The sequence below is a fragment of the Tigriopus californicus genome, chromosome 1, assembly GCF_007210705.1.
Source record: "Tigriopus californicus strain San Diego chromosome 1, Tcal_SD_v2.1, whole genome shotgun sequence".
Taxonomy (NCBI): domain Eukaryota; kingdom Metazoa; phylum Arthropoda; class Copepoda; order Harpacticoida; family Harpacticidae; genus Tigriopus; species Tigriopus californicus.
In genome coordinates this window covers 2299581-2326008 of record NC_081440.1, presented here as the reverse complement: position 1 = coordinate 2326008, position 26428 = coordinate 2299581, and the positions used below count along the sequence as shown (strand labels likewise).

The 26428-nt window shown below is 44.8% G+C and overlaps 2 protein-coding genes across 2 annotated transcripts in view; one reads left to right on the top strand and one right to left on the bottom strand.

Annotated features, from left to right (window-relative positions):
• Positions 1-21073, top strand: part of LOC131882848 (netrin receptor UNC5C-like) — a 32716-nt gene extending 11643 nt beyond the window's left edge. Inside the window, exons 3-8 of the mRNA XM_059230173.1 lie at positions 494-778; positions 9337-9498; positions 15160-15327; positions 15930-16133; positions 19104-19406; positions 19511-21073. Of these exons, the coding sequence (XP_059086156.1) occupies positions 494-778; positions 9337-9498; positions 15160-15327; positions 15930-16133; positions 19104-19406; positions 19511-20835 (2447 nt within the window). The 3' untranslated portion in view covers positions 20836-21073. The remainder of the gene's footprint in view (positions 1-493; positions 779-9336; positions 9499-15159; positions 15328-15929; positions 16134-19103; positions 19407-19510) is intronic.
• On the bottom strand, positions 20994-24892 carry LOC131882775 (uncharacterized). The gene is made up of 5 exons (XM_059230070.1): positions 24702-24892; positions 24445-24635; positions 24231-24371; positions 21554-24175; positions 20994-21447 (listed from the first exon to the last, which is right to left on the bottom strand). Exons 1-5 carry the CDS (start codon positions 24752-24754, stop codon positions 21095-21097), a joined length of 3360 nt encoding a protein of 1119 aa, XP_059086053.1. The 5' UTR covers positions 24755-24892; the 3' UTR covers positions 20994-21094.
• Positions 24893-26428: the final 1536 nt, after the last annotated feature.

The following is a 26428-nucleotide window of genomic DNA, read 5'->3' as shown; positions in this document are numbered from 1 at the left end:
AATTGGTCATTAATTAATTTGAGATCCACCTGAACCACAAATTAGCCAATACTTGACAAAAGCCTCCCCTCCGTTACCCATACTAAAACTTGAATGACCTTGCAGGAGGACTTATGAAGAATCCTTTAAATTGCCGCCACATTGAATGACCGTCAGATGATGTAAAGTGGAAATGAGCCTCGTCGTCTTCCCTCTCTTCTCTGAGCGGCCATTTTTTTCATTTGAACCTTGTTTTCCATCACGAAGTAAAGCTGAAAGAATGAACATGAGAGAGGAGAACCACTCCCTGGTAACTTTTGATCCAACTCGTGCACACGGCTTTTGTGCATTTTGCACTAATTGCCCTAGTTTAACCCTGTTGCTACATGCACCCATTTCATTCCTCTCCAATGCTGCCATCCAGCCAAGTTTCACAAGAATAAAGACGGGGCCACTTCAGATCCGTTTACATTGGGTTCATCTCAAATGGTCTCTTTGGTTCTCTTTCTTCCAGATCTACGTAAACAATTCGAAACGCCTCCTTACTCACAACAAGTGGCCGTGGGATCTTCAGTTCAAATGCGATGTCTTCCCCCCAAAGGCAAGCCCACACCGACCGTCTATTGGTTGAGGGGAGATCGACGAATTGATCCGGACAAGGATAAGAACTTCCTACTCAGTGGGGACAACCATCTGATTGTGGTGTCAGCTCAAACCGGCGACTCTGGGAACTACACTTGTGCCGCTGAAAACATTGCTTCCACCCGGTATAGCGACCCTGCCACGTTGACCGTGTTCGGTAAGCGAGCTATTCACAACCACTTGAAGTGGTTTATGGTAGCCTATACGAATTTTATTTGAAATTGTAATTGAACCGAGAGAAAATATGGCCTTTTTCGTGGTTCCTTAGCTTGACCGCAGTTTGTGCCTTTTGGGGGAAATGAGTCTCTGGGGGAGAGGGTTGGGTGGAACAAGATGGCACAATGTTGGGAGTTTGCAGATAACGTAACTTTGTCCATTATGACCCCGAATGTTGGTGTTGGTGTTGGTACTACGTATGTATTGGTGGATTGTCCAATTAAAATCAGGAGTTTCCCCATTGAAAGTGGGAGGATCCAGTTTCAGTCACGCCAGCACATCATTCATCATCTCAAAGTGAGTCTGGCCTAATTAATGAGGAAAGTTGGATTCCCAAATGGGTCACTTAGTCGATCAGAGCCACTCCCTGTCAGCCTCTTTCGGAATCAGTTTGCCCTTTTTTTCGAGGCCCTGAGAAGCATTCGTGTACGTACACAACTGAGTGAATAATTGTATCTCAGCCAAAAATGCCATCTCAGAAAGCTAGGGATCCGCTCGGTTTGGAAATGGGATGCCACTTCCCTCTTTCCAGGGAACATGCCAAAAACAATGATGGCTGGAAATGAGGAGGATTCACTGGTATTGGTTGAGTGAATAGGCTATGTTTTCAAGGGAGTCTATCATGACCATATTCGTTCAATTCTCTTGGATGAATAATTCAATATCACAAGGATATGCATGTGATTGTGTGTACTATGGTGGATGTGTTTATGTTTTGCCAACAACTAGAGGGTGAAGAATTATCCGAGTCATTCCTCCACCCCGCTGAAGTGAAGCTGAATGGTGGTTACAATGCGAAGGACACAATTGTTGTCTATGTTCTAGCACGTTATAGCTTTGGGACTTGTGTCAAGCTAGATTTACACACGATAATGACAAAACTTAGATATATGGAGGCTGACTGCTGCAAGCCATGAATAGTGGGACAAAGGTGAACAGGTCCAATAATGCTGGGTCCAGATGTATGGAATAAGTTTTGAAAGAACAGATCGAGATTGAATAACGTAGGGCAGATTATTGAGGATCGGCTGATTGTGATGTGACAGGTTTTGAAAAATTGTTGCCCTCTGGCCCCAGATTTGAATGAATGAGACAGTGGCACACTCATTCACATTCCCATTTTCCGGCTCGATCTCGGTTTTTTACATTCATTTCCAGCATGGAATGTCAAAAGCTGTGTGACAATGGCATTTTAATTAGAGAGGAGATTTTCTACTGTGAGCAGAGATTCTCTGTCTATGTCAGTGCGAGCAGCTCAACAGATCTATGGTTGTGAAAAGCCAAGAGCTTGGCAGGAAATGTGTTTGAGCCGCATGAGCCGCCCCTCAACCCATTGGTTATTCTGGTGATGGGATCAGACATTTTTGTGCTTGCGTCATTCCCGTGATTTTTGCTTATCGCTCTGAACCATCTTGATTTTTTGCTCACTCCGCAGAAGCAAGTGTCTTTGAAGGCCTGTCAAACAGATAGTTATTCATGTGGTTTCAAAGATTGCCTTCATTCATGCTTAACTGTGAGGGGTTTGCCAGTTAGCCATGAAGCCATGAAGCCAGTAAGCCAATATCCAATACAAGCGTGGAAGTGGGCCCTCTGGCCATGACTAAACTGACAAAACCGAGTTACACATTTCGTGCCAATCCAAGATCAAACATTAGTATTACCATTTTGAATACGTCAATTGGAACCAAAACTCCATTAGTCGTTGCCATAACACCCAACAAAGACAAGAAGGGGGCTTTTTATTTGCACTTGGGCATGGCAACCTTCTTTGTGTAGGGAGTCTTTTGAGGTCGCCTTGATCTGATGCGAGTGTGTCACTTTCTGGACAAGGAACGTTTTCAGTTTTCATCTTCAAGCGTCTGAAGTCTCCAGAGTCGACGGATATCCATGTAGTACATTTGTCCGGGGATCCGACGGCCATGACAAAAAATCATGACATTTTCAAAAAGCTTTGACATATCCCTTCACCTCCAACTGAGTTGGTTGGAATCATCATCATCATTGGAGTGAAAGAGCAACCACCAGACCCGCGGGATCCGTGCCCCCTTCACACCCCCCCCCCCCCTCAAACATCCAAACTGAAATGGAGCAAAACAAAACATGAAAGTGCACTCTCATCCTTGGTGATGAATCCAATTGTGTTATTTATGAAGCCTATCGGGACGCTCAGAGAATCGAGTTAATCTCAGTGTTCGACACGAGATTTATTTTCAATTGAACTTCGGACACCTCGAATGATTCATGGCCAGTTGTTTGGTATTGTCTCAAGCATGCCATGCGAGTCATTTGTCAAAAGATATTTTACGAATTCGCAACACAACCAACCTACCAACCAACCAAACAACCACGTTGTTCTACAAGACAAGTGGACTGGCACTGGGATGGCACATGGCTTTTTTGTTGTTTTGATCCGCAACGCCATGAATTATTCTCCCAAACTTATTGTTGCATAGCGCTAGATTCCAGGATTGGGATTCACCTCCAAGATGATTTGATTCAACTCACCGGGTGATCATTTGTGCATGTGTGCGAGCGAGGGCGCATTTGTACACTCACCACAGAGAGGGAGTATCTTGATGATCTTCCAAGACGAGGTAGAATTAAAACTCCCCCCTTTGCCATCCACAAATTCAAAACGAGCGGAAGGGGTTGGCCGAAAATTCTCGACACCCTTAACAAAGAGTCTCTTTGTGCCAGAACCACCACCATTGCCACCCAACAACCCCTCTACCTGACTGCTTCTTTGACTAAGTATCGCAAGGAGCTAGTAGAATGTATGTATGTATGCAACTAGTGCGGACTCTACCGGGCTTTCATGGCCTCTCTGAGTCTGCCTCCTTCATCATCATGCGTGCTTGTCCAATTAAAGCGGAAAATTCCGAGAGGTTTTATTTGGCCATTTTTCATTATTGTTATGACTCGAAGATTGCCAGAGAGACCAGGGAGCCCGTTTCCAGCTCACCCGGGGATGACCAGAAAAGGGGTTTACGAGCCGTGCCAATATTCGATATTCAATAAGAGCTCCTCGTCAGATTGGCTTGGCTCAAAACGTGCATGCCAAAATCCCTTTGGGACAATTCCCAACCCGGTTTGAAATGAAATGCCAGGGATTCCGCCAATGCGATTCAAATGGGAGGCAAGAAAGTAAGTCAATCGTGACCAGGGGTAGTGGAGGCCAATTTCATACACACCACCCGCCTCCTTTTTGATAATCGGATAATCGGGGGTAGAAAGAGGAAAAAATTGGAACGTGTGAAGGGGTTGAGAGTATGTGTACACATGTGGGTTTTGGCGGAGAAAATGATCCGAGTTCGTTTGTTTGGCTGTTTTTTTCCGGCAGATCGGCTCTTGACTCTCTCTTTCCCTGTGATTATTATTAAACGATGATGAAGCCGGGAGAACTGTTCCCGATTGTGTTCCTAAGGATTACCGTCGACGACTTGGAAGCGCTAGATTGGCTTTTGATTGCTTTGAAATGAAGCGATGTTGTGGCTGCGACAACGTGGAATTGGGGTTGTAACGGATAAAAACCCGGTCCAGTTGCAAATATTACAGATTGGCTATCACGTCCAGATAAGTTGCTGGCACAACCAGGGGGTCATATTTTGCTTGCAACCCCAATTTCAAATCTTCAACCAAACAGTTTTCCAGCAATGTGGTCGAAAACCGGCATTTTATTACCCCTTGGAGCATTGGGATTGGAAGTGATTGCAAGGGCCTGCCTGCCTTGTTCATCCCCCAACATCATCATCATCATCATCATCATCATCATCATCATGATCCGTGTTGGGTGAAAAGCGAGTCATTTGACTGGGATCTGTGCATCTTTGCTCGTGATTAGTATCATTCACCGCAATGAGACGTAACGAGAAACTGGGGGAATGGACATTGAGTAAATTATTCAAATCCAGGCTTAATCTTGCCTCCCCTTCTCTGTTACCTTCTCGGCCTCCTGGCTGGCTTTTAGCTCTGTACATAGTGTATCTGTCTGTCGGCAAATGATACCGGGAAAAGGTCGGCAAATGTTTTTCTACTTTAGCGGTCTAATTATGGACTTTGCTCTCTCAGTGGATTAGAGAGCTAAGCCTAAAATAACTGGGGAACTCAATACATCAACCGAAGGAAGGCCTCAGGTGTCATGCAACTTGATTTGAAACACTGGAATCTGGTATTTCCGGCGCCAAAACCCGGATTGTTTGGTTCGGTTGTGTAAAGCTCGTCTGACTCCATTTGTCAAGACGTGATGAACAGATCTCATCTTCCGGCCAGGTCATGATGATTCTGTGGATCGATCCAGGAAACCTTGTCAGCGTTTTTTCTTCTCTCAAGAAGAACTTGTAACTAAATTGCTTGTTGGTCTGGCTTTTACCAACCTCTTTTTTTACAACGGCTTCATGAACTTTTTTTACGACTTGAAAAGAAATGGGAACTTAATACCCACACAGTTGGTCTTTTTTATCCGAACTTGTTTTATTATTAATCACGGGCTGTAAAACACTGCCCTCGATCCTTTGACTGATACTTGGGAGCAAAAAATATTGTCTAAGACACGGCGACCATTTCGTAAAGGTTGACATGGACTGTAAAAAAGCGCGAGCTGAAATTGTAAACCTTCAGAGATTAGGAAATGAAACTTAAAACCTCGATGAAATGTGCTTACGCTTGTTTAATTGCATGGCTTAAATTCGTTGGGATTATGACACACACACACATACGCTCATATTCACTCTGCAATCCCTCAAGCAGACTTTGCAGGTATTTTGGTGTTGCCCAAAGCAACACCCACAATTCAATTAGAGATCCATAACCATAAAAGAGCTCGCTAAAAAAGTTCAGCCCACAATCTGCCTCAAAATGCGGCATCCCGTTTCTGCTTCTTTTAGCCAAATCTGGGCGAATGCCAATCTTGAAATGTTGAATTATAAATCCTCGAGATGAATGCCAGAGCGAAGATTGTTTCCCGTCTTGTGTTTATTTGAACAAGATATTTATCAGGCACGACAATCTTGAGCTCTATAAAAATGTTCAAAAGCACTTCTGATCTTTTTCGCCATGCCAAAGAATTTCACTTTCGAGAGACTCGATCTAGCCTATAATTACGAGTCCGAAGTTGCCATGTGCTCTAATGACTTTGAAGACTCGAAGATTCGTATCATGGCTGTCAAAGGCCAGAGCAAAAAATGACGATACGTGTTCATGAGTCTCCTGCATGACTGCATCCAAAAGCAATCTGTCAAAAATCAACGGCCTTCCTGGCCTTCCTGGCCTTCTTGTCATGTGTGACCAATTGAGAAGGAAATTCCATGTTCCTGCTGTTTATTTTCATTGCATATCTCCTTTTTTTACGGCGATGACTTCATCTTCTGGATTTTGAGGGATCCAAAAGATGCAAAATTGATGTTAGCAGAAAATCAGTTTTTTTCCCTAAGAGTTTTGTAATTTAAACCAAGCAGGTTTAAGCCACTCCACAACGCTAGACTTATTCGTTTCTCATTTCGAAAAGAGCCTAAATTGGGTCTCATTTTCACTTCAGGGGAGCCAAATTTGAAATGCAAGTAAATTGCTCCCGAAGAATGCCAATCTAGCTAGGGAGGCAAACAAATGACCTGTCGTCATGTGTCTTCTTTTCTTGCTCTCAACGAGAATGATCTTATTGTCGTCGTTGTGCTAGCAGATCCTTCTACGAGATTAGATGCTACCCCAGCAGCTCCGAGTCCTCGGGATCTGTGAAATTGATGGCAACCCTGGGCTCTCTTGAGTGTTATGCTTGAAGTTCCGTTTGATCCGCATCTCACTGGAAATTAAAAACTTTTCTGGCATGTTCTCTGGACAGATCTCTCTCATCAGAAGTGAGTCTACCTAAGTGGGATGATGACGGCGAGGCTGCTCCGGGTGAGGATGAGGATGATGGTGATGAGAATGATACCGAGGGTACTGCAGTGTCTTTAAGAAAGTCAGCCTCCAGGCCAATGCGACGACCTCGCCAAAAAGTTGTCGTCTCTCATCAAATATTTGAAACAGAGCATGAACAAACAGAAGATAGAGCACTTTGGGTCTTGGTCTTACGCTCCCCTTTTCCCGGTTCTAATTTAGGTTAAGAAGGTATTTAAAGGAAGAACCAGAAGACAATGGAAAAATATAATTGGACGCACTTAGAGGGAAGTCATGGTTCATACACGTGTCCAACAAGTCTCTCGATCTGACTGTCTGCCTGTCTGCCTGTTCGCTCCCGGGGGTTTCAATGAGATTAAAGGACCACATTGGAAATGGGGTTAATCCCTTGCGCTCTTTCCCCTTAAGGGAGAAAGAATCTTCAACCCAAAAAACACATAAGTACTAGACTGTCAAGTCAACGAACGATGCTGCGAGGGGGAAAACTTTCCGAGATGACGTCTGTCACAAACCTTCTGCACTGCATCGCCAGAACAATCGCTCAATTTCTCCCACGACCCTGTGTTTAAGGAATAATTGAAAACGGCCTCCCCAGGTCTTCCCCTATCTTAGATTGAACACTGTCTGTATATACACACGTACGTACTTACTTATCTACGTACAAAGAAGCCTGACGAATCGTGTGCGCTTGTTCGGGCTCAACTGGAGGTGATTGAAATGGATGGAGCAAAGAAATGCCACCCGATTTCGTCATTCGTGTGTTTTTATCATCCAAAAAAGGAATCCCTTTTCTTGTTCGGGCTTGATGAAAGACGAATGTCACAGATACTTTTCGATGACAAGATAGACCAAGAGCACCAAATAGGACCTAGGACACGGAAACCCATTTCGTGACTCACTCGAGAGATGAGGAAGAAGAAAAAACTGGTACTCGAGACTTGAAAGGCTCGGTGGGCTTTCAAGCCTTCTTGAGAGGTTCAAAGGTTTTAATTCGACCAAACAGCTAGATCCCCTCCCGAGCTGCGTTCAATCCGGACTCTGGGGGGAAGGAGAAAATGATAATCCGAGGGCTTTTCCCCTCGATTCAAAATGGTTATTTATAAACGGGAGTGAATTCTTGAGCCATGTTAGGAAGTGCAATAATCACCCTGTTTTGTTCTTGAGCTGATAAAATCCCACGGGTTCGGCCATTTTTTGACGGTGGGATTCGATGCACCCGCTTAATTGGATATGGAGCAATCCGACATGGAAATGCGAAGCCTTAAAACTTTAGGGTATGGATTCGGTGGGGGGATTTGGAAGTCGAGAAATTAAATTACCCCACTTTCACTCGAACTCATCTTCCAACAGAATGCATCGGGCATCGAAGGGAATCCATTGGAATTCAGAAGGAAAAAAGGTCGTTTTGTCGCTTTTTTCCTTTACAGTTCGAACTTTTCAATTCTCTCAACGTTGCCGCCCTGAGGCATAAATTCTGAGGCTAAAAATCTTTTTGGGGACCCAGGGACTTGAACTGACAATCTAGCATGATAGAAGAACGTTGTACAATGTATTTGCATTGAGAGAAGGAGAAAAAAGGGGGAAAACGTTGCTAAATTCGGCTTAAAAAAGACGTCTTCGTTTGAGGCCACGGGGAAATTTATGCACCAGAATACTTCAACATTTTTTCCTCTGAGTCAGTTCTTCTGGTGTGTCGAGAGATCTCATTCATCTTGACGAAGAGTCGCAATTCGTGTCCAAAAATGAATAGCCTGCATAAATTTGTTCACCGTCAAGTCCTCAATAAGCCATAAAAAAAAATCCCAATCCCAATCCCCTACGTACTCGTTCCACTTTTTCTTGTCGTCGATATTACCAAACCATACGTTTACCAAGCTGTACGAAATCAGCCCTCTTGAAGTGGATTCATTTGAATGCCAGTGAAAATTGTTCAAGCATGACTGGATAAATCTTGAACACCGTGCTGTACGGTGTCTCTCATTTCAATCCAGTCGGACAGACTGCTTGAACTTGATTCCAAATCGAGAATGACCAGTTGGTGATTAGACAAATGTTTTCCATACCCCTTGGGGGATGGCTGATCTTGGTCTCCAGTCGCTCCTATCCATATCCAATGCGAGACCTCAAATCATTTCCGGCGTGAATCTCAAGTCCAGGGTTGAAAAATTACCCCCTCTCCGCCCCTTTGTTTTGGCTCTTCACTCCTGGGACTCAGGATTGCCAATTACATACCACAACAAGGTCTACGGGAGTAAGCCAAACAATGCTGTCGATTGTTTGGCATCCCTTACCCGCCGTGGTCATTTTCCCATTTTCCTCTGACACTGATGTTGCCGAATTGTTCCAAGGGCTGTTGCTTGACTTCATGGCTTGCCTTGTGATCAGAGCCGTGATAAGACTGGTTCGTTGCTGAAATGTAGAATTGGAAGTCCAAATTTACGCCTGAACTCCTGCTTGTCAACAATTCAGTGACCGATCCATCTTCCCCCGCCTGTCCAGCAAACTCCTCCCAAAGTGGAGGTCTGCCTGGCAAATGAAAGACAATTAGGGAGATCCATTTCCAGATTTTGCTTTCTCACATTCATTGTTTGTCTTGTTTGCTTTCAGCGGATGGCACTTGGAGTCTTTGGTCATCTTGGTCGTCATGTTCTACCCCTTGTGGAAAGGGCAGCCAGAAAAGAACCAGGTCTTGCAAGGTCCCCAAAAGTGGAGGTCAACCCTGTGAAGGCCCTCCGGTTCAGAAGCGCTCATGTGGGTCTCCGTGTAATGGTAAGAAAATCGACCCAACTATCGACAAGTGAAAATTTCGAAGAGAGGTGCAGAAATTCAATTTCCCAACTTGATTGCCAGTCGAAGCGGTCCCCGTGTTCAGGATGATCTCTGGCGGGCCTTAAAGCTGACATTAATGGCCTGACACATGTTGACAGGCATTGAATACGGTTTTGAAGTCTGCACAGGATCTACTCCCCAATTCCCAACCATCAGACACCAAAAGAGAGAGGCGAAAAAAAGCCTAAGACCTACCTGAATTTCTGACTAAATGAAAATTGACAAGGCTTTTCACGTCCAATGTAGTAGATCCTCACGGCGTCTAAGGCATAAATTTACATTCTTGATGTGCCTCATTGGATTTTATGGGTGGAATAACCAGACCTGAAACAGATTCTGCTCATGAGGAGACGGAGGAAAAAAAAACTTGACTGGGGTCTCGTCAAACGAAGAGACCCTTCCTTCATTTTGTGTCCAGTAGAGTCCATGAATACATGGTGTACGTCAAGTGTTTTAGGAACGGGATCTGTTGTTGAAGAGGGATCACTCTCGACACATCTCCTGACAATGGCTATTTATTTCTGTGACATGCTTGGAAATTGAGGTAGTGATGTGGTGGTGGTGGTGGAGCTTGAAAGGGAAGGGGTGGCAAGTACAAGCCACTTTCGAGAGCCTTAAACAATTCTCTTGAACAGGTCACAATGATTACCAACTTCATGCTTCGTGAATCTCTATTTTAAGCCCGACCAAATTCGGCTCGTTCGGGTAAGTACATCCACATTTGGGGAGCGAGCAGATGAGATGTGGGGGTAATCCACTTGGAATCAGCCTTCAAGCTCGATGGAATTTTGAGACACAACGACCGAGTCCGAATGCACTTTTGTTCATTTGAGCTGCCAAATTCCACCCAGAGAGAAAAGTGCATTCGAGTATGTCAATGGGGAGATTTTGTCACGAGATGGAGGACGTTCTCCCCAAAAGCTCGACCTTCTGTGTACAGATGATTCCAACCTAGGAACCCAAACAGAGGACGAGAACCTCCGAGTCGTGCTTGATTCTGCAGACCCATGTTTGTCTGTTGCTTTTGGTAAATGCTACACCACGTGAAGAATAACTCCCCCACAGCCATAGTATAGTAGCTGACTACCTCCTACTCCGTCAAAGTTTACTACACATCTCGTAGTTCCAAGGGTGCGAGGAGAGTCTGTTTGAATTCACCCCCTAAGTTTACCTTCAGGTCCGGAGGGTGTCTCGTGTTCGCCAAGTAAATATCACCCCCGACCAACGTAGATCACCAGGTCTCTGGGTCGGTATTTAAATGCTCATGTTGAGGAGTTTTGATCCCCATCGGTCGTTCGTTGACCGGGTGCGTGATTATGTCGGTGATCAAGGGTGAAGGGATAGATGATGCGCCTTTGAACCTCTCCTTCATATTTACTCACCCCGAAACTCAGGGTCAGAATTGGAGCTCGTCGCTCTCTAATCAGCGATCAGTGTGTTTGTAAACCTCATTCGATGGCAAAGATCCTTTTGGTCGGGAATCATTGGATTCTAGCGACCACTATCACTAAGTCAACACCCGGCCAATTAGATGACAATCGAGCTTGTAAAACGTCAAACGGTAATGGAAGGCATCCATTTCCCTCGACATCCTCCGGATTGGTTGGCCGGGATAGTATAATGCCAAGCGATCTATTTGTCAGGAAGAATAATGGCGCTCAATCAAAACAGGTGATGATCTCTGCTCGCTTGAAGTTGTTCCACATTCACGATCGCCACTTAAAATGCGTCTTTTACTGACTCGATCAGTTCAAGAAGCTTCTGGCCGATCTTGTACATCATTCACTACTGAATATTGACAAAGCTATTAATCATGGAAAGCTTTTTTTTTCCTTGCCCAGTCGACACAGACAGTTCTGGTTATGAGGCTACAATCATTCATCTACTTCTGGTGTACGAACATTGTGAAGATTCTTATTTTCTTCATGTTGTTGTCGAAGATTCAACTTGTTTTTCATAGACTGTTGGTAATCACCGACATCTTTTGTTTGGCGAGACCCAAGGAATTGTCCCGAACTTCCCCTGATTTCCAACAATAGGTCAGGAACTCGGAATGACTGCGATCAAGCCGGACATTCCCTCTTGAACTGATAATCCGTGATAATAAGGCTTCCTGAATGGAATAAAACACAATCTAAAAGATTGGCAACGGATTCGCTTTGGACGGCAAGAGAAAGCGTCTTTATTCGATTCCGATCCATCTTCTATGAATGAGGACCGATTGGGCTACCCCCGCCACCATCAAATCGCCATATACTTGATGGGGCCTAATTGCCAGCCTTTTGCAAAATGGATGGGATGATGATGATGTCAGGGATTGGCTGCGATTAACATTTCGGATGATCTGGGGATAATGGAGTAGACTCTCTTAGAGTATTTGAGAAGCAAAACTCTCTTTCTTCTGTGTCTACTAGATCATATCCAATGAAAATTGGTCTTCGACAGCCAATCCATGCTTACATCTAAACCCTGCATCAACGACGAACGACCCGTCATGTCACGTCTTGTTCTTTTTCAATTAAAATTTCATGCTCGAATGTTTCCGGACACGATATCTGTGGTGGGGAGGAGCTCATTCCTCCGTTCGCGGTCGAGAGAAAGAGAGTCCTTGAATTATGAAGAGACTCCGAAATTGGGCTTGTGTCAAAAACCTATCAAGGGAGTGTTTTGTTTGAAAGTGAGGAAGATGGTGACTGGAGAATTCGTGACTCGGCAAGAACAACTCTCAGCCATCTCTCATCTTTCGAAGGAGCTCTGGAGTCATAATCGAAGCTGTCAGCATCTCATAAGCCCACAATTGATAACTCTGTCTGGTCCATAAAGGAGTTCTGAGTCATTACAAGGTACTTAAACGCAAATATCGTCTCGAGAGTGGCTTGCCCCTGCTGTGGAGAGGGTAGTGGTGGTGCTTGCGGCTGCGGGAACTGGCCCGTCAGACTGGCTGAGTTGGAAGACGTTTACTCATTACATGTTTACCCTGATGATCCCGTATTTGGTTTTGTTATTTGAAGTGAGGTAATATGATCGTGACGAGTCTCCAGAACCGTTTACGTTGAGTCATATAGCATCGCTGTGAAATGAATTTCCCACATTTTGCTTGAAAATTGGCTTCGTGAAGGTTGGATTTTTTAATACATTCAATCGCAGACAAGCTAAAAAAAACGTGTTCTCCGACGCTGTCTCACAATTGATTGCATTCATCAGACTAATTACTCGACAGAAAAAAGCCCCCAGAGTCATGAAAACTACCACAGGAAGAAAGAAAGATCGTCTCACATGTGGATCAAATTCATTAGGCGGTTTTAGTCATTGTGTCGTGCTGTTGTCATGTGGGTTTATCACTTCATTTATTTCTGTACTGTACCCCCTCACTTTCTCTCTCTTTGGTGTGCAGTCATAAATCTCCTGTATGTATTTAGCAGAGAAATGTCTCAATGAATGTAAATTGTAATGCAGATGGACGATCTAACTTCGAGCCAACAAAGCCCATCCGAATCATGGTGAAAAATATGAAAAGCCGTGATATTGATCTCGATCTCACGTCAGAGTTGTTGGCCTGATGAAAAAGGTATCCCGATGATTATCACCTCATCTCTTTTCCAAAGGCAGGCGTTGTTTGGCTACTTCGGAGAAGCATGACGGTCTTAAACGTGGTGTACAATCTGATTTTCTGATTTATTATGATGTTCCTTGGATCAAAATATTTCCTCTTGAACGCACTCGTCGTCAAAACAAAGTTTAGAAAACCAGATCAAAGCCAGCATGGGTCGGAGAGAGGAATACAAAAACAAGACTGAGCGATCTGTCTTTCAAAAAAATGGAGAAAGGAAAAAAATCAGCCGCTCATTGGAGCTCGGAGAGGGGAGGACTCCCGAAGCGAGAGAGAAGCGACCATGCTGCCCTACGCATCCCCCTTTTTCATTTGGAATCTCTAGAGCATCGTCCACATCCAGGCACGATCTCTCTAAATAAGTCAATGTTATCATCTTGACGCATGGGGAGGTGATGAAGTCCCAGGAGTTGTTGTATGCCCCGCTTATGCCACACGATAGTGGATAAATATTTGATTTAGCTTTACAACGTTTATAAATCGATTTAGGGACAGGTACCAGACTTGCCATTTTATAACTACTATTGCTCTACTGAACGCTTTGTGATGCCTCAGATCAGCTTTCATGAGAAAAAGGCGATGAGAGGGTTAGCGCAATTTGAAATAAAAAGATTGGTTGGTTGGCAGGTGGAAGATGTGAACCAGGTGTTCTACGGGGGACGTTGTTCATTCATTATCATATGACCAATGAAGTAGAACACCAAAAGGGGGAATAGAGGAGAAGCTCCTGTCGCCCTTCTACTGCGGCTGCCAAGCTGAAAACATATACACTATGGTCGACCTATCTTTACCTGATTTAGATTCGCCCATCCTTTCGCCCATTTCGTTTCCATACTCGATTGAATTATGGAATAAAACCGGGGAAAGACAGGAATGAAGTGGGGTTATCTCAGTACCTTAAGTCACTTTGAGCAGTCCCTGCTAAAGTAAAAACGAGATCCCAGGGTTCCGTTGGTCTCCGCTCCTCTGTCGGCGTCTTTTGTTCTTTGCAACCGCTCCAAAGTGGAGAGCGGGTTTTATTGGCTGATGCCATGGTTCTTCTCCTCCGATTACTAATCTTTGTGTTTGACTTTGATCAGTCCGCAATAGAAGCCTTAAACAAATTAGGCTGAGTCTTCGTTTCTGAGTATCTCAAATTGTGATTCGGGCATCTCATATATGGCTCGTTTGGTTATCGACACATCTGAAAGCAATTTTGTGATTCCTTTAAACGCTCGCACACAATCAAGATTGAGGTCAATGCCGTTCTCACATTAGTCAATAAGCTTGTAGGAAGTGTCAGAAACCATATCTTTAGCTGAACCGAACATGTGAATGCCTATAACCACCGGCCGTGGGTGGAGAAGCACTCAAAAGGTTCAATGGTTGGATATGATCGAATATCTGACCCCAATGCTGCAAACAATCTAGCTCACCTGTAGGTTGCATAATCGAACCACGTTGTTTCGGAAAAAATAGTGACTTCACTTGCACTTAGGGATCAACCAACCCATCCTCTCTCGTACAGATGGAATTGGTCCAAGGTGTGCCGTTAGTCTTGGTCAAAGACAAAACATCCCTTTCATTTTATGACAGAGTGGCTTTGAGCTAGGAGAGTTTTTGTCTTATTTACGGGTTGGAACGAAGTTATGGCTGAATTTTTTTCACTCTCTCTACTTATCTTTTTCTCTCTTTCCCTCCCTCCGTGAGGTGAAGAAGATGGCTTGTACTCCAGGGAGAGTTTCTGAAAGAGAGACTCATCGTTTCATTTATGGTTACTGAAGGCAAAAACACTTCGAGCGAGAAGAATCCTGGAGCACCTTGAGACAAAGACAAATCTGGGTCGGTTAAGTGGCTTCGGCAATAATCTTTAAGACAATTCTAGGCGGGAGAGATCGGAAATTGGACTTGAAACGAAAAGGGGTCAAAGATCACACATGTGGCTAAAACTCAACTCTGTTCAAGAAGCTTTTTCCATGCGTGTATTCAGCTTAGCTTTCTTGACATTTCAGGTCAGATTGATGGTAATTGGGCCCAATGGTCATCTTGGTCATCCTGCAGTCCCGAGTGCTTCCAACACCGCCGAAGAACCTGTTCCAATCCTGCTCCCTCCGCCAATGGAAGATACTGCGATGGCTTGGATTTGGAGAGTCGCAATTGCTCGAACGGATTTTGTCAAAGTAAGTTCATTCAAAACACTTCAGCTGAGATTGGACTTAAAAGTGACCACTAGATTTATGGACAGAGTCAAGTTCCAAGTTGAACTCACTCCAAAACGCCTTGTGAACAAAGAATCCATTTGAGTTCGATTTCGATTTGGCCAAACTCGTGTCTTGAGCTCATAGTGTAAAATTTGAAGTTTCGAGGCCTATCAATCACTTTAGGAAGGAAACCTTTCTTTAAAGAGTGGTTTTTGCACGACCTCTCATAATGTATAGTTGCCCGGAGATACTCAAGATATCCTGAGGGTCTCAATTCCTCAATCAGGTTATGATTGACGTATTCATGATGAGTGCCAAAATAACCATGGGGGAGCACACTCCATACCTGCTGAATTTACTAAGGTTGGCGGCCAAGCAAACTCAAACCGATTGCCAAAACAATCACTCAGCCCGAAACATCCCCAATAATCTCCGCGTCCTGAGTGCGTCCGAAAATAACTCGCTTAATTGAGCAATCAGGCGCCCATTTTTACGAGAATTTAGGTCACTTGGCTACTGGTATAGCATCTGTTCCAAGGGTCACTCTAATTACACAATCCACCTTTTGGGTTTTGTTCCAGGTGATCGAAAATTAGTCGTGTATGGCCAAGTGACCGACGCGCCCCCTGACGTGTCTTCAGCGCAAGCCCAATTCGACTCCAACGTGGTCATCTACATATCTTGCACCGTGGCCATCCTCGTGTTCATTCTGCTCATACTCATTGCCATCAAAGTGATCCGACGGAAATCGCCCAACCCAAACGGATACACCCTCACGTCCACGGGTAAGTTTGGCCACAATTCCATCCATCCACAAACACGTTTGTTTCTCTGTATTCTTCTGCGCTTGTTTGACCCACATTCCTGCATGTCTTTCTTTTGAAAATTGATATCGTGGTGCCCTCCCTCCTTCTCTTTCTCGAGTCTTTGATCCCGCTTCAAAGAATTATGTCTTCAGCAACCCATTGACACTCACTTTTGGCCCTTCCGTTCTCAGCGGTTCTCCGCTCGGAGAGAGATTCCATGCATCTCTATATCTTCCAAACTAGCCGTGCCTCTCTGAGCCTTGTTGTAGTGTACGCTATGAATGGAGCATGGAGGCATTGCACCAGAGAGAGAGAGAGAGAAGATACGTATAGTAGATAGATAAAGAGAGAGACGGAAGGAAAGAAGAACTGGGGAGAATTGTTGGTAGAGCGGTCCCGCATGGCTGATCAAAGTGAATCTTGGAATATGAATTCCTCCTCCTCCTCCTCCTCCTCCTTTGTTTCTCCAACCAATTTGTGTTGTCGGTGCCAAAGGGATGAGGATTGATTCATCCGTGCTTTGAACAATTTGCGCCCAATTCGAAGGCAAGGAAATTGCGTTTTAAGGGTGCCATGTTGTTTTCCTCTCTCTAAATATTGGTATTGGTTACGGATCCTCGCCAAGAGAGGAAACGACCATAAGTCTTCATTGCTATCTTTGAAAGAATATTTGAGTCCACATTTGCATATGGAGAAGACTATCTTAAGCACCCGACATCCGATAGAAAAGTAAAGGGCGATAGCCAAACTGGCTTGAACGTCGAGAGGCTGAGGAGAGTGATTCTTGTTCCACACGACAACCCTTTCATAAATTCAGAATCGCCTCTTAAATCATTGGGAAAATTGAGGGTCTGGAAATTACTTCCAATCTTCGCCTTCTTGGAATTCATTCTCTCACCATACAGCCACTTCACAATTCTACTCCAGCCACTCAGAAAGGCTAATACATTTCTTTCCATTTTCGAAATTGGCTTCCTATATGCTCTGGTTCATTAGCCAAATATTGGCTCCCAAATAATAGTGCTGGACCGAAACGGCCATTTTTGTTCTCCTTAACTTTATGATGCGACTGTTTACTTTGCGTTGGATGAACGCAAAGAAAGAGATTTAGGTCGCTCTTAAGAACTGCAGTAGCCAGCAACCCTGGTTACCAGAAGGCTCTTGTAGGTACAGATAGGGGCCCTTCGTTCTTGAGGTTGTTACTCTGATTGACAAGCTTAATCATTGGCTCTCTTTACCTTGTCACTCAGTTTGACCCATCCGCCTTAGATGAGTGTTTGTTCCAACAGGCCTTGACATAGTTTGTATGCGAAGGACGCCCAAGAAAAGTATCCCACAGATCCCATTAGCCCCAAACTGAGGATAGTTTTGTTTGCTGGTCCATATGCATCCCGGGGAACAACTTTCACATTCTCTCCAACGAATGCAAGCGAACGAAAAGGTGTTTTTCTAAAAAAAAGTTTTTTTCGTCTAAAATCTCCTACATTGCTTTGAAGCCCCCCAAGATTTTCTCTTTTGAGCATCGCAACTTTTTTGTGTTTGTATATGCGGGACACCCGATCTCTTCCTACCTTCTTAGCCCACCCCCATTCACAACATTCTTCCCCCAGCATTTTTTGCTGGACTTTTCAACAAACAAAGACTGTCGAGGGGATTTTAGAAAATACTTTTTGCTACCCATATTCATACTCCGTCCGTGAACAGAGCAAACGTCTATGATTAGGCTGTGGTTTTGGGCCACTTTTTGTGACCATTGATGTGAAGAGGTTTCCAATTTCCGAGCCCGAACTCCGGAATATTGCCAAAGCTTTTCATCGCCTTGTTTTTCTGCTCGACGAACCCTCCTCGAAAAGTAAAACTCTCACTTTGCAAAGCACCTCTGTCATCAAAAGGTCTATAACAGCTTGAGCACATGAATCTTGGAAGAAATTCAGGTCCATTGCTATACATACCTAGTAATGACTTGAGGTTAACCCGGTTCAATTAGAGACCGCAAGAAAAATGAACCGGGAAATGATGCGACTTCCTTTGGATGAACTCGGAGAAACAGCACCAAATGATAGAGCGAGCAAGCTCCTTCCCCCAAGAAAACGTCAAAATCTTGTGGAGATGTTGAAAGTTGTCATGAAAATGCAAAAGAGAAGTTGCTCTTCATCCATCTGCTGTGTGTTTTTCAATCGAGAAATGCCGCGTGTGGCGTGAAGGATGAAATGGAATGGGCTCAGATGATTCAAAATGCATAGCCAGCAAACAAGTTCGGTTCAAACTTTGCTTTGTGCAGATCATATCAGAGACATGGTCGGTTAGGAATCAAAACTACCGTACCCTGAGCATTGATTCTGTGCCCGAGTGCAGATGTATCAATTTGAAAGCGGTCAATTCTCATAGTTTCAAAGGAGAGGGTCGCCTTTGTCCGGAATAAAACGTGCAGATATTCAAAGGTCCTCCGAACCTCTCACAGTTCTTCGAATGTCGCCTCGCTTTTTCAAAACAGTCGTAGTAAACAAGCTCATATGAATATTGGTGGAGTCACGTCAATCCAAGTAATATCCAACTTGGAATGAGAAGGCTAAAGGGAATATGGATGAGTAGATGGATGATGGGTGGGCGGGTGTTGTGTGAAGCACAGTCAAACAGTTGAAGTAGCAATTCGACTGAATTTCGTGCAACTCTCAACTCGCTCTGAAGTTGAGAGTAGGCGGCCAACTTCCAAAGTCGGAATTGCAGGCCACCCGCCACCGTGTGGTTCGACTATGTATGTTGTCGGCGGCCCATCATGATGTTTGGGAAAAGTTTCTCCCCCAAGCTTGAACATGATTGATGGGCGCAACAACGTCAACATTTGATTCTGCGAATATTTCAATCCTTTTCCTGGCACATTTGTATATTATCCCGGTTAGTAGCATTTTACGATCTGAGTCATGATTATGGTAATCGTTATTGTTACAGATTACGGTTATGGGTCGGATGAGAGCAAAAAAACGGCCAGTTTGGGCTATTCCCCAGACATCGTCGGTGCTACCATTGGAGCCGGAGGAGCCATCACGCCCACCACCGTGTGCTATGAGTACAGCTATCCGGATAGTAACTCCAATCACTCCAAATCAGGGTTTGTTCGACCAGTGAGTGAGCATCACTATGAGCAGCCCATGGTCGTGTTTCCCCCGAATCAGAGCCCCGCAGACAGTATTGGCAAGCCCACCCGCTCAGAGGCCAGTACTTCAACCACCGGAAGCAGTTCTCATGGGAAAGGTAAATTATTGTTTGGACCATTAACCCGCCAGCTCGACCCAATGTTACCTTCGAGATTTGAGAGATTAATGGATGTTCTCCCCCGTTTCGTCTTTTTTTTTTAGGCCGAAGTCCTCAATCCACAGCTACTTTCGAAGGGAAGAGGAGCATCTCATTTCCCCTGGCGTCCACCCCACTCCCTTCCTCGAGTGATCCAAAGTTCACCACTTGGGCCAATGTGGGCCACAATGGGGCACGAGTCTCACTACCAGATTCAAATGTCTTCCTGACGGTTCCCCCGGGAGCTCTCCCACCTGGACAAACTGTGGATCTGTATCTGTCAGTGATTCATAATGTGCAACACCCTCAATTGCTGGGGCGCGAGACTCTTCTGGCACCTTTGGTCATTTGTGGGCCAAAGGACGTCTCCAACAAGTTAAAGAAACCGGTGATTTTGAGTCTGCCCCATAGTGCTTCTCTACGTCATGGGAACTGGTCGGTGTCGGTGTTGCAGAACAATGATTTCAATCAGGAGATTTCCAGCCCCGGATGGCATAAAATCGTGACGCTTGGCCAAGAGACTATCAACACCCCAGTGTATGCTCAACTGGACTTGAATATGTGCCACATCATGACCGACCATTTAAGTGCCATGACTGTGACGGGGGAGTCGGCCAAGTCTGGGCCAGCCATGAAAGGTCTGCGATTGGCTTCCTTTGCCCAAGAGGGATTCCCGGCATCCGACCTGACAATTAGGATCTATTGCCTCCCTGACACGGATGACGCGCTTAATTATGTCACGGAAGCCGAGAGGCGTTACAATGGCCGACTCCTCGATAGTCCACTGTCCGTGCTACTTCAGGATGGTGGCGAGCCTCTGTGTTTGAAAATTGAGGGCCTCAGCTCGAACTGGATTTGCCAGAAGGGAGCCGACTACCTTGAAGTTCCGTTCCATCACATTTGGAACTCTTGCAATCCTAGTCTACATTGCTCTTTCACATTTCGGTGCCGCTCTGGGTCGAACCGGACCAAGCTTCACGCCACCATTGGCATCTCCCAGAGGCACGTGACCTCCAAGTCTCTACTTAAAATCAATTGTGATCTCAGCCAGAGGAGCATCCCACCCCCTCAACCTCCGGCAACTTTGCCCCATGAGCAGCTCTCCACCAACAAATTTCGATTATCCCAAGCTCTGATTCAAATGCTCTCGAACCTATTGGATCCCCCCAATCAACAAGGAACTGATTGGCGCTTGCTCGCCGAGAGACTCAACGTTCACCGGTACGTGACATACTTTGCCACGCGACCAAGTCCCACCGAGGCCATCTTAAACCTTTGGGAGGCCCGCAACCGAGAACTTTTGGCCATGTCAAATTTAAGCAACGTCCTCCGGGGCATGGGTAGATTCGATGCTGCCAATGTTTTGGAACGAGACGGAGGTACTTGCTAAATGAAGAGCAGTAATGCTTACTAACCAACCCAGTGTGCTTTGAGGGTCTGGCTCGAACCGAGACCCCGCCACCTTTGACTCACGTACCCATTCACTCAGCTCAGAAGCCATGAAACAAGCAATCAACTATCAAGTTTAACTTGGTTTGCCATGCTGTCGAAATTTCCCAATAAATATATTTAGAACGATGTTATAGACCTAACCTTCAAATGAATAAAGTACGAAGTTTTATAGCACATCTTCCGCGAGTTTGTTGTTTTCAATCTTCCTTTTTGGACTGAGCTAGCATTCGATCCATGCGTTTCTCAATATTTTCAATTCGCTGCATGGTCACCCTTTCAGCCTGAATGTTCCCATTCTCGCTCTCTCTTGTTTCTTTCTTTTCATCATCTTGTCCGCCCGATGGCCGTTCCTCTACTGTCACTTGCACTCCCTTGGTGACTTGTTGCGTGACTTTATTGGGATCCTTCTGCGTAACCTCTTCTGGTGGGTCCTCTGAAGGCTCTTCATGAAGTTTCTGTTTAACCAATGTCTCATATTCGTGGTTTGGTAAGAACTGTCCTTCTCCATTACCCTCTTGATAAAAGTTGTTTTGGTAAATCGCTTCTTCACCTGTTGGATAATAAGGAAAACAGAAGGGAAGCATTGCAATCGCATACATCAAACAGGTATAGTCTAAATTGAAAATATCAGCGTGTTTTAAGAGATGAGGTCTCACCTGCAGTGGGTGATGTAAGCAATCTACTCGCTGGGAGTAAATTGCGATTGGTAACCCATGCATTATTGCGAATTGTGCCAGGATAAAAGTTACGCCCTCCATTTTCGCCGGTAATAAAGGTGCTTGATTGCCCTGTAAAACGGCGCCGTCCGATCCCAATTCCTACACCTCTGCCCCTTTGGCCACTAACTCCAATACCGCGACCTCCGATTATACCAATTAAACCACCAGGATTGACATTACCGATGACTTTGCCATTTGTTTGGTCCCTTCTGGTCCCTCCCAAACCGATGCCAAGCTCTTGATCATTCTCTGTTTCTGTCTCGAGTTCATTTGAAAAAACCCTGTATTCGTCATACTCGTCATTGTTCTCGACAAAGTCAGACCCTCGTTCATATTGAACGAGTTCTGGACTGTTCTGGTAGGTTTGTTGTCTTTGCTTTTGTGCAATGAGCTCGTTGCGCCTCTTCCTGATTTGTCTGTCGCTTATTCGTTTCTTAGTCACAAGTTCCCGACGTCTCAGTTCTTTCCTCTCTGTGTTTTGCTTCCTGAGAAGCCAACGCAAGACAAGTTGTCTCCATTTGAGGCCAAAATATTTCTGGCATATGGGCATATGCGATGGTGCTCGGGCTGCTTGGGCACAACTAGGTCCCCATGTTGAAAAGAGTCGACTCCTGAACAAATGGTAAGGTTTCAGTCGACCATTCACCCGGATATACTTTCGGCCATTTAGCCAGACGATCTTTTGTTTCACAAACGGTAGAGTCATGGTTGGGGTGGTTGGAGTGGCAGTCAGTTGAGCGACCGTGGTTGTTCTTTGTGTGGTGGTTGTAAGGGGAGGAGTGGGTGGGGGTGGAGGTGGAGGTGGAGGCTGATGATGTTCGACCTTTGCTTTTCCAAGGAGCAGTCCACCGATTCCGCCCAAAATGCCTCCTCCTAAAAGGCCAGCTGCTAGAAGCCCTCCCCCAATCAAGTGCCTATTACTGGTTGGTAATTGGTCATCCGAATAAAGGTTGATGTCATTTGCTCTCCGTGGGAAACGGCCATTTTTGACAGGGCGAATCAGGTTTCGATTGGGAGGGAACACTTGATCACCATTCATTTGGACACCCCAACGTCGTTCATTTCGATTAACGCCGTGGTTTTCGAAATCTTCATCAACCGTCCCATCGTCTAATGGAATCAATACCACTCTATTGGTTATTGGAACAGGTCTTCTGGAGGTAAAGCGATTTGTTCCCGGGAAAGGTTGTCTTGATCCACCACCGTAAAATGGAACTGGAACAATATTGACAGCATCAATATTGTCGTTTGTGGTGGTGTCATATTCATCGGTTGGTGAATGGTCAATCCGCCAATGTCGGTTGGAGTTCACACCTTGATCCGGATAATGTTTGAAATATGGCCGTGAATCTGGGCCTTGATCAGTTAAATAATCAAGTTCCCTGAAGTCTGGGCCAGTATTGGTTGTTGGTCCCTGAGAATATCTGAAATCTGGCGATTGAGGCAAAGGTTTTAATCGATTTTGAACAGCCACTGAATTTGCTACTGCATTGGCATTTCCGACTCCATAAGTGGTTGAATATGAAGTTCCCGAGGCCGAGTTCAAACCCAAAAATGGGTTGAAACCTTGGTCTTGGGTGGCAATTACGTTACTAACAGCATTAGCACTGCCAATACCCAAAGCCTCGGCTCTGGTCAATCCTTGGGCTTGATTAGCATAATTGATTGGGATATCATAATTGGTCGGTGGGAAATCCGGGGATTCCTCAACAAAAGAACCAGGAGCAAAATTCAAAGATGGAAATGGACCCGATCGATATGAAGATGGCGCGCTCACATATTCGGTGGTTCTCAAAGCCTCGGGTTCGTTAGCATCTTCGTAAGAGGCAGAGTTTTCTGTGTAGTCGTCGGGGATAAGGTTATCTGATTTTGTTACATATGTAGAATCGAACACGGGTCCATAGCGAAAACCATATCTATTATAAGGGTTTCGAGGCCCTGGAAATGGCCTCAAATACGGTCTAGTGTCGTCACTCCCAACGTATGACCCATCATACCCATAATTCGGGGTTAAGTCGTATCGATCATCTTCATTGGGTTGAGGATATTCGTAACGGTTGCTCTTGCTCTGTGGTTGCTTGAAAAAATTATCTTTGTCATTGAACGGGTTCCTCGAAAGATATGGACCAAACTTTTTAGATCCACCCTGATTAGCTTCAACTTGGGTTCCAGCATTGGCACATCCAATCCCAAAATTGTAGGCCTGACTCCCACCTGAACCAAAGTTTTGCGCACCTCCGCCAACATCTCCACTTTGACGAGCGTCCACTCGAGTGTTGGCATTGGCACAACCGATGCCAAAATTGTAGGCGTGTGCCTGACCCTGTCCCAAATTCGCTCGATTGGGAGATACTTGGCGGATGTGATTGGGATTTCGACGTTGTGATCCGGTGACTTGGGTGCCGGATTTGGCCCACCCAATGCCCAAATTCGCAGCATTGGCACCACCAGTAAGAAGATTGAGGTGCTCTCTTGGAATCCCCGGATGTTTCAGTCGAAGGGATGCCTCAAATTGTTCGGGAAACCCACGTGGGTGGTTCACCTCTTCAAAGAAGTCGCCTTGAAATCAAGATATATCACTACCCAAAACTTCTAGATATATCGTAAAACAAACCTGTTTGGCGCTTCCTTCGCCCGTTTGCCTGTTTGACGTCCACTTTCGTCTGGACATTGGCGCATCCTATCCCGTAATTGATGGCCTCCGATCCGCCATGAGCCAAATTATTCCTGAACCTGTTCCAGTCATAGAACTCACCTACAGCCAAATGTTACTTAAATGTGAATACACTCGTTATTCCTGGAAACGAGACAAACGTGAAGAAATGTACTTTCAAAGGCTCGTTTGTACCGAGGAAGGACTCTCTTGGATCGTTGGCCTCGGATTACGCGCTCCGAACTTTGAAGATTCTCAATATTAAACAAGCCAACTCGTTTCGGTCCCAGGAACTGGACTTCAACATTGGCTTGGTCATGGTTTGGGGAGCTCGGCTGGTTTTCGGTTCCAGAGCCAGAAACCAAACTAGAAGGGAAGCCTTTGATGGCTTGAAACAGCCTTTGCGGCCTTCGAAGGTCGCTTGAGCCTTACCTGAATCCCACGATAGCACTCCACACACAAATTGTCCATGGTCGTTTATCCATGCCTGATGACAACACTAACCATCCAGATCCATAAATTAGCCGGACATCAAGCTAATGAGGTCATAAATAAATGGCAAAGATAGCCTCGAAGGGTAGAAGGGAGTCTGGCACAAATAATAAATATGAGACATAGCGAAAGAGATGTGGCCTCAATTTATTTGAAAGCTTGAGAGCTTTCAGCCAATAATAATAATGCTTCTCGAGTTCATTTTGAATTCCGTTTGTCGCCTCGTTTCTCGTTTCTCTCCTCTGCCTTCATTTCTTGATGGCCGTAAAGATAACGACGGAAATTGGGAAAACGGAAACGTTGAATGACAAATCTTAAAATCAGACGATCTTTATTGAGCTCCCTTAAGGAGCTATGCAGACATTCTTCGGAGGTTGTAAAAAAATATATTTCATTGTTCTTGTCAGACATTCCATTGACATCTCTCGTTTCGATGGATAGCCAACAATTTTGTGCTTCTCCAAATAGCAGTTTCCGACAGCACATTCGTTGCTTTTGTCACTAATTTTTCCCTTGCGTCTCAAGTCCTAAAACCAATGGTCAGCACATATATCGCATTGCACAAGCTCAACCAACAGAAGGTGTTCATTTTATTTTGTCGATAAATCTTGAGTAAATAGCCCTTGAGAGGCCATTTGAATGAAACGCGAGTAGGGTCGATTGCCATCTCGGTTTCATTACTTTCACCCGGGCTCGTGGTTCCATCTTCCAAACATTCCGATGGGTATCTTTCAGACCCTAGTCACCATTGAATTTAATAACACAAAGTATTCCCATACCAATCTCTTTGAAGTTGGAGGATAGTCAAATATCAGGGGCTACTAATCACATGACGGACAGGTTAATTCGGTACCTGTCACAAATTTGGACGATCATTTCGGAGCTTTGGTCCGACCGTGGTGGTGAAGGCCATTAAAAGATGTCTTCATATTGATTCTCATAAATTCCGTTGAACGAGGAAGTCGCTGGTTGGAGGATGGAATTTCATAAATCAATACAATAATCGATGGTTTAGTCATGAGCAGAGGCCAAGGATCAATTTTCATTCATTCCAGCTCCTTCCCAAGTTTCTTCGAAGTCTTGGTGAGTGAGTGTGTTTATGTGGACAATGGGCACGTATGTATTTATGGGCTTCCCTTGGCCTCTAAGAGCCCCCCACTGAGGTTTGAAATATGCTTTACTCATCTTGTTAATGACAAGTCCATTCAAGCTCTTAGGGACTTGGTCGTGAGCTTGGGTAAAAAATGATCGATTAACCCTACCAATTTAGGTCTACTACAGCACATACTGTAAGCAACTTAGGAGAACTCAAACTTTTAGATGTGGCGTTCACGAATAATCGTTTGAGAAAACGAACCCTCCTACAAATTGATTGAATCAGACTTCGTGACGAGTCATAATAGAAATTTTTGGTAAGTCTCCGATTTTAGCTTTTTTAATGAAAGCAACCAAGTCTGCCAAGAGCGTTGATGAGGTTGAATGGCAATTTATGAATGTCTTCACTACCAAGGAAATTGTTTTCAGCATGCAAGATAGTGCGATAGTTTGAGAATATCCATAGAATGGCGAGCGAGCGAGCGAACTAATTATCGTTGAAACATTTTTTTTCTTGTTGTCAGTTACATGCAATTCCAAAGGGATTTTTACCCATTTCAGTCCAAGAAACC